General features: G+C 44.0%; 1 protein-coding gene across 1 annotated transcript in view; it reads left to right on the top strand.

Annotated features, from left to right (window-relative positions):
• The window catches only part of plxna4 (plexin A4), a 227,147-nt gene that overhangs the window by 197,930 nt on the left and 15,835 nt on the right, over positions 1 to 13,382 (top strand). Inside the window, exons 23-27 of the mRNA XM_076722299.1 lie at positions 3,472 to 3,538; positions 4,422 to 4,568; positions 5,706 to 5,865; positions 9,120 to 9,223; positions 12,129 to 12,228. Coding sequence (XP_076578414.1) covers positions 3,472 to 3,538; positions 4,422 to 4,568; positions 5,706 to 5,865; positions 9,120 to 9,223; positions 12,129 to 12,228 — 578 coding nt within the window. The remainder of the gene's footprint in view (positions 1 to 3,471; positions 3,539 to 4,421; positions 4,569 to 5,705; positions 5,866 to 9,119; positions 9,224 to 12,128; positions 12,229 to 13,382) is intronic.

Genomic DNA, 13,382 nt, shown 5'->3' with positions numbered 1-13,382 from the left:
ACCATGTTTACTCATTTTGAGTGTTATTCTCCCTCACTACCTGTCTCTGTCTGCTCCCTCTCCACTGCTCTCGCCTCTATTTGTCTTCAGTTCTGATGCTTGTGCCGCTTGTGTCGCACCGTCACTGTCTTTATCTCTCTCTTCCTCTCTTATACTCGCTCTCTCAATCTATATTCCCAGCTCTTCCTCCCCTCCTCTCCCCCCCTCCCCTGTTTTCTTGATTGCTAAATCAATGCTTAAAGTGCGTGAGCAGGGTGTCTCTGGCACAGCATCTGAGCACGGCTACCCACTGCCTCCTCTTCCAAGAAATCTGTGTGTGTGTACACGTGTGTGTGTGTGTGTGTGTTTGTGTGTGTGTGTGTCTTTTTGCTCTCTCTCCACACACAAACACACATCCTTCCATCTGTCCCATCTCAACCTGTGCTGAAGCACAACCACCAGGCAAGCTAACTAACGAGAGCCTTCCACAACCATCTGTCGCATTCCTTGCTGCATTCCCCTCCTTTAACTCCTCTCTTCCCTCCATTGCTCCATCTCTCACTCGCCTCCCCCCAACACCATCCCTCGTCCCATCACGCGGAGTTTAAACAGCCTGTCCATAGCCTTAAGTTTAGTTTGGCTGCAGTTGATGCGTCAAAGTAGCAGTTTTAATATTGGTCAATAAATGAAAGTCCAATATGTTTCTGATCGCAACCTTGCTTCGGCTCCAGTGTGGACACACAATACATCACGCGGGGTTGAAGGCCCCTACTTGTGCTTGTTTGTGTGTGAGTAATAGGCAGAATAAATGTCTACAGTCAGTGTCAGCTGCTAGCCATCACCGAGAGATATGATGACCAGTGTTCCTCACCGGGAGCCGGAGTGGGAAATGGACGTGATTACTGACTTCAAGCGGCGCTGTTTTAACATGCAGCTGAAGCCAGGGGAAGACTCTCAGATGCAGTTACATGTTTGGTTAACACAGCTGCTCCTTTTTATGAGAATGTAGTCTTGAGATTAGCTTTTTCCTTTAATCTCGGTTTGTAATGTGATGTTTGTGATAGATCTTACAGGCACCATGAAAGGGCGTCTTAACTTACTAAATACAGTGTGTAGTCTCAAAATGATCAGTCAATTAAATAAGCCGTTTTTGATCATTTTGATGATTGACTGTCAAAACAAAGTGGTGAAACACTGTCTTCCAGCTTCTTAAACGTGGGAAATTGTTGGTCAGACAAAAAAAAAGCATTTGAAGATGCTCCCTTGTTTTCTGGGATGGGAATTTCTCACTATTTTGTAATACTTTACAGTTAATCTGCAAAATATCTGCAAGTATTCGATGCAGTGACGGATCATTCTAAAGTGTTTATCAAAGAAAGTCAGTAAAGGAAAGAGGCTATTTGATTAGAGTAGAAGTGGCTTTTTTTAATGTCTGTACTGCTTAGATTTCGTGTTCACATCTACCAGCAAAGACTCGGTTCTCCAGGAAGTAACAGCTTTTCATACGGATACACAAATACATGTTACTGGCAGCTACAGCGAACCAAAATGTTCAATGTGTGATGAAGCACGGATTCCCATCAACCCTACCTCAGTAATCAGGGGGAACTAAGCACTGCCAGGTCCCCTCTGCTCTAGATCATTCTCAATGCCCACTGCCCCTCTGACTGGCTGCCAAGTAGGCGAGCTTGGCCATGCCAACACGCCACGGCACATTTCATTGCATTAACCCAAACATAGGTTGTGCTGTGTTTTGAGCAGCAGCTGAGGAGAGTTTTGGAGAAGGCTGTTTGAAAGTTGTAATACCAAATGCTAACATTAGATCTTGAAGCAGCTCCGTCACAGAGCCATTTTTATCCTTGTTCCCCATAGACTGTGCTGTGATCGAGAATGAGCATAAGCAAACTGGTGTGGTCGTGCCAAGACTTCTTATTACTGCAGGGCTGGCACCCGCTGCCAGAAGCGTGCGCAGACACACACACACACAATAAACACTAGTCAGCACACATGGTAATTTCTGAATACATGCGCAATGGGATTAATTTGTGCTTTTTGCACACTACCCTTAAAACAGCCACACACTTGTCCACTTTACACAGGCACACAAAAACACAGTATCTATTGGAAATGAGTAAAGAAAAAGACATTTAAAAGGAAGCAAAGGGAAGGCCACACTCAGCCAAGCCATTTCTTCTCGTTCTTTTCTTCATTTTCCCCTTTCACTGCTCCCTCCCTCCTTCCTTCCCTGTGCACCTCCTCCTTTCTTCATGCTCCTTTCATCCCTTTGATAGATGGGTTACATTTGTGGAAATGGAGAGGATTTGGAAGTGTGTATGATTACATGATCCAGAGTGGGCACAGCCAGAGGGAGAGAGGAAGACAGCAAGGACACATGAAAGAAAAGATGAAAAGTGACCTTGCTGACCCTTGGATCTGTGGACGGAGGAAGGGCGGGGGTGCTGGCAAAATGAAAGTGCGGGCACAGCAAGAGGCAGGAAGTTAATCCCCCCCAGGTGTTGTGCCAGTGTTGGCAGGGGGTGCCAGGCCAACCCACTGGCACAGCGGACATCATGCCCCCACCTCGCACCTCAGTGTGGAGCCCCTTAAAGAGGCTGTGTGAATGGTGAAAAGTGGGAGGGCTGCAGGTGGCAGCTGAAACACGGGGCAAAACCTGCACACACACACACACACACACACACACACACACATGGACATGGACACAATGGACCCTAATCCTGAAATATTGATGCCTATGGTAGTTGCTCATTGAAAACAGAGGGGAGGGGTGTGTGTTTTGAGTTGTTCTGACAGATTACCCACACACTCCTGCTGCTGGTCAAGAAGGTTGCTGTCAAAGGATATCCGATCCTCGCCTCTCATCTTTCTCCCCTCGCCACCGCCGCTGTTGTTATTATGTATGCATATTAGCCATTCACACGGGATCAATCACACTGTTGGCCCAGGTCAACACATACACACACACACACACACACGCACAAACCTAGACGCACACCATTTTGCCACACCAGTGGAGCATGGATGCCAGGCGGAGAAAGAGAGGGAGATGTATTCATTCACTTTCTATTGTGCGCGGATCGAGTGTTAGTCCAGTGAATAGGCAAGGGAGCGCTTGATAATGAGGCCAGTGTTATTACAGAGCCGCTGCAGCCCCTAACGACATCAATCCGCTGGGATCAAATAAAGGCTTTTAATTGCTTTGCCTCATATTAAAATCCCCGCCGCCGTAGACGAGCTGCCCTTGGCGTGCCTGAGCATAAAAGCCATCCGAAAAGATTGTTTGAAAGGCCATCATATAGCATGGGCAAAGCCTCTCTCAATTCATGTCTTTGCAATTATATTTGTGTAACGAAAGCCTATTCAGCGGTCATCATTTTTAGCAGAATATTTGATGACAGTGTTGAATATTTATGATGGTAATAAGAGCGTGGGGATCATATGTTCATTATGTGCTTTGTGTCTGTGTGTTTGCAGGACTGAGTCTGTTGCAGAGAAAATGCTGACCAACTGGTTTACGTTCCTCCTCTACAAGTTTCTTAAGGTAACTCTTAAATATTTATTCTCAACTTTACTGAACATTTTAAGATCCTGGAGGAAAAAGTGGTTTAGTACTAGCCCCAAACAAGTAGATGAAATCACTGTCACCTCACTACTGGCTTCATGAGTGTCTTCACTGATAGTTAATCATTTATTACTCTCAGCTTTTTGAATAGAATACATAAAAAATACACAGAAGTGGACTTCTTCTGTATTCTTCTGTATTATACTACTTCTTCTACTCTCTTAGTCTTGATGAAAAGCGTCCCGCCATAACTGCCTCAAGATTTAGAGAATAAGTTTTTCTGCTAGCATGTACGCTAATGTCAATGTGCCACTGACAAGGAGTACCTTTGAATCCATAGGGCACCTGTATTCAGTAAAAGCAAAATTCACCACGAGTCAAAAAATGTCCCATTTTTCTCCCCTGTCCCTCCACTCATCCCTTTAGTGCAGCTGGGAGGCGAATAAAAACAATGATAAATGGCCAGTCTTCTCTGTTTGATAAACAGCAGTGTGTTTTCAGGGGGGAAGACGGAGGTGGCTTCAAGAGTCTGTCTTTTATGACATTTTTCACTGCTTATCCATCAAATCCTTCCCAAACTCCGGCTTCGTTTAAGCAAAGTGTATATATATTGATAGGTGGAACAATTTTCTTTAATTTAGGGCAACCATAGAGTCTGGCGATGTTTATAAGTCTGGCTCAGCAACTCTGGAGGCAGGACAGTCGGGAAAGCATGACAAAAAGCAACTACAACATTTTTGATAGATACTTTCCCCGACATTATTAAACTTTGCTGACAGTGAGTGGAGTGCAGAAGTTGCTTCAAAGTTTTCTTCCTCCCTCTAAACTTTCTGTGTTCCTCTCTCTCCAAATCTCTTTGCAGGAGTGTGCAGGCGAACCTCTCTTCTCTCTCTTCTGTGCCATCAAGCAGCAGATGGAGAAAGGCCCCATTGACTCCATCACAGGAGAGGCACGCTACTCGCTCAGCGAGGACAAGCTCATCAGACAACAGATTGACTACAAGACTCTGGTAAGAGGTTCACCTGCCCGGAGGTCCAAGGGCTAAAAGGGGACACTTAATATGCTTTCAGGGACAAGAGGAGAGAGAAAAGGTGGTTATGGGTTGTCGGTCATGAGATTAGCAACGGACATAAAGTTGTCATTGTCACGCTTGACATGCAGGGGGCACGGGAGTGGCGACCTCACTTCCTGTTGAGACCGGAGCTGTCAAGGAAAGAGCGGGGCTGTGGGATGAGGAGGACGGAAAGAGATTATGCATGTGTGTTTCTGAACAAGCAGAGAGACGCTGAAGTTCTCCCCTCCTCAAACCTCACATTTATTCCCCAAGTCTGTCTGTTGTCGTCGTTTTTTTCCTCTGTGACTGTGTTTCAGAGGGGAAACTCAGAAACTGTTCAGTCCATCTGTCTCTCTCTTCCAGTGTCGCGTCTGTTTGTACTTTATGCTCTGGGAGAACAGATTTTCCCCTCAACGCCCGTGGAACTGTGATAGGGAAAAGAGGCCCGTCACGTTGGCCTTTTACAGCAGAATCACCATCACTCCAGTGCAGACATGTAGAAAAACTACACTTAAAGATAACGAACATTTTAAGGAAACTTGAATTTTTGTGTAAAGTAGAGATACATGTTTGGGACAGTATATACACAGACAATAACACATTTACCCTCTCACTTATAATGCGTATTTGTGTTAATCTTCTAATTTGGGTATTTCCATCCAGCACCTGCAGGTAGTACTGAAAGAACTGATGGATATCCTTATGATATTATAATTAGCTGGCTTACTGCTCATCAGTTCAGGTGGCTTCATTTCTTCGAGGAAAGAGCAATTTGCCTGTAATTCTCTCACAGACCCTTTTTATTGGAGCTCCACTGCGTACCAATCCACACTGCAATCAACATTATTAACATAAATCATACAAACCTTTTCTCTTCCACGATGCTTGGATGGTTTTATCTCCAAATCGACTGCCACAGTTGCAAAATATTGCAAGAAAGCTTACTTATGTATGCCAAAAAACATTAACCCCATGGGAAACGTAACAAAAGCTGTCTTTTAAAACAACATGGGAGTTTGAGATAATGTTCACCGGCAGTTTGCAGCCAGCCCCCACCTCACAGTGGCAGTCTTGTGTGTATTTCCCCTACAGGTGGTGAACTGCATCCACCCAGAGAATGAGAAAAGTCCAGAGATCCAGGTGAAGGTGCTGAACTGTGACACCATCAGCCAGGTGAAGGAGAAGATCCTGGATGCCATCTACAAGAATGTCCCACACTCCCACCGCCTAAAAGCTTCCGACATGGACCTGGGTACAAATCTTAGTCTTTGTCATATATAAATGATATGAAAAAAGTGGGTAAACAGTCACCTTTGGTTGCTGGAACATTTTGTTTACCTCCCACATAGTCCAGTCATGGCTGGCTGTTGAAGAACTTTGTGTTTCTGTATGTATTTGCATGCAGATTGTGGGATATTAATAATTCCACATTTCAGAGTAATTGCTGATGAGAGGTCTTAAACATTTCTACCCGTGCCGTGTTTCCCCTCTATGTGCCTGGAGAAAAGCAGGCTGAACTTAGACACCCATTGATTTTCACAAAGGCCTCTCTGCCCCTCCCACCCTCTCTTAAAAAGTACAAGTCTTCTTAGATATAGAGGAGAAGCTTTCTTTTCAACCTCGGGAGGCTTGACTTCCTGGCTCTCTCAGTCAGATGTCTGAGATTGGTCTCTCCCCTCCCCAAACTTCCCATCGATCCACTCTCTTGTCGACTAGCGCCTGAGTCACATGATTGATCAGCTAATCAATCGAGAGGCTCAGTGATCTTTTCCTTACAAAATCATTTCCCTAGTGTGCTTCTTTTCTTTTTTTTTTCTCCTTTCTTATCCCTAAGTAGAACCGTGTTTCTTAGGAATCTCAGTTGTCTCTGCAAGACATCTAGTGATCAGGGTTTTTGGTTCACCTTCTGTGTACACATGTGCACAGACATGCATGCTTGTGAGCAACAATATTATCCATGATTGTTTATCTGCTCATACCTACAGGCTGCCTCTGCACCGTGCACCATGCTTTTTATGGTTTAATATTGCCAGATGGATTTGGTAAGCCCCCGTTGTGTGTTCGTAATAGCATATTCATAACCAACCCCGGCTCTAAGATGGGCTGAGCGCATACCGTGGGGAATCTGCCTGTGTGATCGCTAAGTGAAGAGATTGGTTTAGCCTTTTGACAACATTCCTGGATAAAATTGTTTTATGGCCCCCTTTGGGCAGGATGTGTTGTTCTATTATTGTTTTATTACAAGGGGGAATTGGAAACTGTGAGAGTTAGCTGGCCACTCGTTCTGTATGTGAGGGAGCATGAGTAAATATGCAAGCTCACATGCGTAATTCAACTTCTTCACTGTTTACACAACGTATCTGACATGCTGCACAGATTAGAAGAAATATCTCTGCTGTCCATAAACAGACAGAGAGCACATGTTTGTATCATCACACCTCTGTAGGTTTTTTTATTTGCAATTCATGCTGTTTAAATTAGCATATATAATATGAAGATAATGCTTGGCGGAAACAGGTCTTTAATTTGATCGTTTAGTTATTTTGACACACTTTCTCTGTGTATACAGATGATATCAGCGGGTCTCGTGATCTCTGACACACACACACACACACACACACACAGACTGATTGCGGTGGCTGATACGGATAATGGCATTGTGGCAGGCCTGTCCTGAGACAGATTGTCCAGGAGTGTTGTTATCCAAGATATTGTTCTTAATTCCCCTCTGCTGCAATCCACAATCCCCCCACGCAGGGTTTCAGAGAAGATGGGCCCTGAGAACAAAGAATCTGGGCCTTGTGTGTGTGTGTATCCCTGTGTCCTGTGTTACCAGGAGCAAATGTGTGTCATGCATCTCAGTGGAGAACAGCAGTCACCTTCAGCCTTTCTCTTCACCATCAGCTTCCAAACAGTCCCCAAAGCCCTTATCTCTTTGGCTGTATGTGAGTCTGAAATGCAAGTCTGCACACCCTGTTCTCTTCCTGCTGAGTAGCGACCAGTGGATTTGGGAATCAGAGTAATCTCAGTTTGCTCTGCTTTCAAACCAAGTTTATTCTTTTATTTATTCCTTTCTGCCTTCCTTTTTTCTCATTCCTTCATTTGTTTACTGAGCCTCGACTGGAGACGAGCGCTCATTTGCATCTTTATGGGAAGACGTACTGTATAGACCAAAACAACAGGAGAATCCTTATTTCCTGCAGATTTTTCAGATGCTAACACAATTCTGGCCGATCCTCCAAAGACAGGCCTCATCATGCACCGCAGTGATTGCCGCTTTGTTTTCCTGTTTGTGATCAGAATAGGAGATGACAGTGGCCGACGCAAGTGGGAAGCACAGCAAGGAGGCGCAGGCACAATAACGTATTCATAAAGCCCATGATGTCTGCAAAAAGAATAGAGGAATCATCTGCTAGTTTGTTGTCGAGATGATTCCTTTTTCACTTATGATAATGTTGCCGGGGCATTGTGAGATGTTTCTATCAAAGCTTTTGTTTTGTTTTGTGCTGAGGTTGCACAGATATGGGAAGCCTGTTGTGTATGCAGCGTAGATGTAATTCGGTTGTAAGGTCATGTAAATGTCGTCTTGTTGTTTAAATGAAAGACACTGTCATGAGCACTGGAAGCTACTTGTTGAAAAATATGGAAATGAGGTGATCTGCAGTCTTTAAAGCTATTGCTTTATGTTTGCAGGCTTACTAGTTTCTCCGTATCCTGCTGGGATGGATGTGAGTGTAGTCTGCTTCTACCGAAGCTCCCAGCAATATAAGAGCAGCTAGGCAGGGGGCTTAGAGCAGTGGATGGGGGTTTGACAAGGGGAGAGCAAGGACCAACAGCGCCTTCAGAGAGCAGAGCATAAGGGCCAGTGCTGCAGATGGAAAAGGAAGTGCACAAGCCCTGGGCATGCAGCCGTAATCACACCCATCGATCGCACCAGCGAGCGAGATGGAAAGCTAAGAGGGAGAGCTTTATTCTAAAAAAGAGCAGAGTGGGTGATTAATTCAACTCGCCTCTTGTTACTGTGGCTCACGTGTGCCATTTCTCTTTTGGTTCTTCGTCTCTTTGCCCCTCTCTTCCACTCCTACTCTCAAGATTTTGTTTTTCTCCTCTTTTTGACTCTCTTTAGGCTTTTCGTGACAGCATGAAACGATTGTTCTGAAGGAAGCAAAGAAAAACCTCAGTAGATGAAGATGGAGATAGTGACAACTAGTTCTCTGGCAGAACTTTTCAACCTGTTTTTACTCCCAGTTACACAACGCCATTTCTTTAAGAATTGAACTTGAACATATTGATTGCCTCTTAAAACACACCCTCAGGATTTTGCTGTTTATCTGTCTTGTTCAAAAACACCACCGTCTCCTAAGAAATCCAACATAATGACAACCAGAATCCCTCGTTTCTTGTACCAAAGACATGGCAAGACTTTGACATGTCTTGACAGATATGAGTAAAAAGTAAATACTTTCAACATGGTTGGTAATATACTGATCTTTTTTGCAATTGCAGAATGGCGTCAGGGTCGAGGACAGCGCATGATCCTGCAGGATGAGGACGTCACCACGAAGATTGAAGGTGACTGGAAGAGACTGAACATGCTGGCTCATTATCAGGTACGACTGGCTGTATATTCTAAAATGTAGTCAGCTGTAACCAGCATTAAGCTCATTAAATTACCCAAAGATATGTTTCCTCGGGGTCTGTGTTTGTCTATGGTGTCGGACACCCATAGACGTACTTATTTGAGCAAAATTTCAAAGTTGTTGAAGTTTTTAGAAGTACAAAGGGTTTATAAAGTTTTAGATCTCACACAAAAAGGAGTGAAAAAAAAAAGAAAGATTGCTAATCTGCAGAGACTTAGCCCTCCGGAGCTTGTAATAGATAGATTACATCTTTTGTTTGAAGACGTTCACATCTTCTTTCAAGAAAGGTACCGTTGTTTTCATCCCATTCCCACGGCAAAAGTGCAAAAACACAATCCTTAAACACGTCTCTGACACATTAAGAAAACTTTATGATACCAAGCACAAAGGCCTGATATTTAGTATTAATCTTGTGTATTTTACACATTAATTTCAGCCTTGCTCTTCTGTACCTCCCATCATCCTTCTATCTACAGTATACCAACTCTCTGATGCCCTCACAAATCACCTCAACCTTTTCCTCTTGTGTGACTTAATAATTTTCATTAAGCTCCAAAACCATCTAATGGACAATGCAGTCAAAGCACTTTTCTCACCATTTAGTTGTGCAAGTCTTCAGCAGACACACACCACAAACACAAGTTATCTGTCAGGCGAAGGGGAATGAGGCAGGAAGTGACCAACAACAGTAACACTTGGATGTAATCCCTTATATGTGAAGAGGGGGAGGGGGATCGGGATAAAATCTGATGTGCGGCCCAATTGCTGCCTTTTTTCTGAAGTGGATTATTAGCATAGATTTCATGTACAGAATAGACAAAGGTACTGTATGCACAAACAGTTAATAGCACAAGTTAAGGTCCGATTATAGACATTTCTAAACAGGAAGTAAGATGAAAACGCACACATGCCTTTATGTAAAACAAACACATATCAGCAGGTGTTTTGTGCCTCACGAGTAGCGACCGCCCATCCAGCCCACCAGAACGAGAGTGGATGGAGAAACAGGCCGGCTTTGTCAACATGCTGTTACTAATACGAGCCGCCACGCGAGCGGCGACTGTCCGCTCCAAGTGCAGTTTGCACAGTGCCTAAATTAAATGTCAGCATCAGCAAGTGTCAACAGGCTCCGAGTGCGAGGCGCGTGTGGAATGGATTAGGGAGCTGATTCAAATCGGAGATAAGATAATGAAGACAGAAGTTAATTCATTTTTTTCAGGCCAGGGAATAAGGGCGTCTTATCCTTGACAGACCGCAATGAAAAAAAACTACTCCCATCCACTCCAAATTAGTGAGCAGGCGAAGCGAAGGGCGAGAAAGGGAGGAGGCACCACAAACATATTCAGACTCAGTCAAGGGCATCTGTAATTCTATGCTGAGCATTTCCACTTATGTTGTTGTAACTGTATTTCACAAGAAAAAAAAGGTTAAATGTATAAATGACTTTGTTGAAGATCTTGTCGCTTCACTAAACAAATCCATCGGTGCACTCTATTGATTGATGCCAAACCCAGATGTGATGCTTAATTTGGTCTCGGGATGTCCTCCAGACATGTAATCTAAATATTGTTTGACTTGTTCGGAGCTAATATGACCGACCAGACACACTCAATAGAATCATGTGCTCTCCTCCATTAAACTAATCTGGTTTGATCTGCCACTAGTCAAACTCACCCACTCGCACTGCCTTCAGTTACAGTGTGGCAGTTTGCATCACAAACTCAGTGAAAAGTTTGATGTCTTGTTCAGGGAAACATCACATCAGTTTGGCATTTGCCATATCAGATCTTTCTGGCCCCATAATGAGAGACATATCTCTCCTCCTCCCCTCTTTCAGGAAACTGTGCTCTGCTTTCAGCCTTTATCCTCTCCTGCAAATGTTATTTCCCCAAATGCCACTCCTCCTCTTCATTATGTCCCATTGTGCTCTGCTCGTTTATATATCCATTCAACATGTAAGAGCAGTGATCAGGGAGCGTGCTTAAGGGTATTGGAGAGTTGGGGGCTCCCCACAAAGGAATAACAAGATTTGCCCTGTGGGCCTCCTGCTTACAATAATATAAACGTATTATGCGTAAGGAGCAGATTGAGTGACTGGATGAAATAATGATACAATCTTAATAAGACCCCAGCTCACACACACACACACACACACACACACACACACACACACACACACACACACACACATACATACACAAATGGCCCCTGGTTCTCATTCCCTGTCCCATCTACCCACACTATGATAGAGATCACTTCAATTAACCCTGCCTTACCCTGCAGCACGGGTAGCCAGATTATGCAGAATAGGGGTATACCGTGTGTGTGTGTATGTGTGTGTGTGTGTGTGTGTGGGTGTGGGCATGTGTGTGTGGGCACGGCTGGGACAGAGCACATCCCAGTTGTGTTAATTGAATCCTGTCTGGCTTTTTGCAGGAGGAGGCGCACACGATTGAGTCATTCATTCACTCACACACACACACTTATTTACACGTAGACCAACACACACACTGCAAGATTGTTCACACCATCATACACACATGCACACACACACTATCCAGCCCTAGAGGAAAGGTATTATTGAATAGAGACTGTGGGACGTCCCCTCTCACACAGGCCTGTATGATGCTCTGCTAAACTCTCCCTCCCCCTGTCAGTCATCATATGCATGTGTGGGCTGAATGGAGCACATAAGGGTAATAAGATATTCTGTTTATCCACATGAAACCAGAATAGATGGAGAGAAATATAGAAAATGACACCAGCACTGATTGGTTGTGTTAGAAATCTGCTCACATGAAAAAAACAAAATCTCTGCAAATGGCTTTCGTTTTCAATCCTGAATTTGCATAAAACATGTACGTCTGCCTTTCAGGTCCCTGATAATGCAGTAATGGCCTTGGTTCCCAAGCAAGTTACAGCCTACAATTCAGTAAACAACTCCACCGTGTCTCGAACTTCTGCAAGTAAATACGGTAAGCTGACCTGTTTCTGTACATCTTCAAGTATCATTGGTATCTGTGTCAGACACACTCATGCACTGGTATTATTTCATATTTTATTAAATATTAATAAGTACATCATTACAGCAGTAAACCGGACTCCTTGTCAGGTGCAGGGGGAAAGTGTGTTATTTAAATAAATTGTATTTGCCTCACCACTGGTGTGGCTTCAGTCATGCAGGTGCATGCAAACCTCAAAATGATCCTTATACGCGAAAATACACTTAAAGTCACACACGCAAGAATAAAAACACAAAATATGTGCATATACAACATTATTAGAGAAAGTAGGGAAAAAAATACACCCACCTGAGAGTGGGAATCTGGCGACGAGCATCCACAGGACCCTGCATGACAACACTGACAGACCTAGAAAGACACAATTTAGAGTAGTTGAAAGGATTTCTAAAACATAACAAGAGACCAAATGGACTTTTTCTTCTGTTGTTCTGGCCTCTTGAGACTCCAAAGTACGTCCATGTGTTTTTTCCGCCTGTCCATCTGCTCCATGTCTCCTTGAACCTGAGAAACCATCAAGTTAGTTGCTGATCAAAGGGCCGGCCTCAGTGGCCACAAACACTTCAGACACATCAAATGTGGTGCCACATTATTAGCATCGCCTCATCTCCATACGGTCTCACCTCGCTGCTGCGGCTCCAAATTAGACCAGATAAGACAAGGTGCAACAGAAAAGGGAGGGAGGATGCCAGGGCTATCTCCCTCCACTATTTTTTTAAGGGACTGACTTCAAACACAAGTGTGATCCACTTCACAACTGGCGTGGCACTTGAGAGTGACTTTGAACTCTTTCCGAATACAATGGCCAAATAGTGGAGAAAGAGACGAGGCCGAATTTAATATAGCTGCTGAAGAGGGAGAGCAGAGCAGGAGGGAAAGTTGTGGAAAAGGTACAGAGATATAGACAAACACTGTGTAACATCTCCAGTCAGACCATGAAAGCAGAAACCTTTGTGTCTTTGATGTAACGTTTCCATCAAAAACCACAAGGAGAGGGAAAAAAAAAAAGAAACAGCCGAAAAATAACACCTCCTTTGTGTGGAGCTGGATCAGAATAGAATCCAAGCAGAAATCTCTCTCCTGTGTGTACCTGACTCTGCATCACCCTC

The sequence above is a fragment of the Chaetodon auriga genome, chromosome 22 (assembly GCF_051107435.1).
Source record: "Chaetodon auriga isolate fChaAug3 chromosome 22, fChaAug3.hap1, whole genome shotgun sequence".
Taxonomy (NCBI): Eukaryota; Metazoa; Chordata; class Actinopteri; order Chaetodontiformes; family Chaetodontidae; genus Chaetodon; species Chaetodon auriga.
The sequence above is the reverse complement of the archived record's forward strand: the minus strand, read 5'-3'. Positions and strand labels throughout refer to the sequence as shown.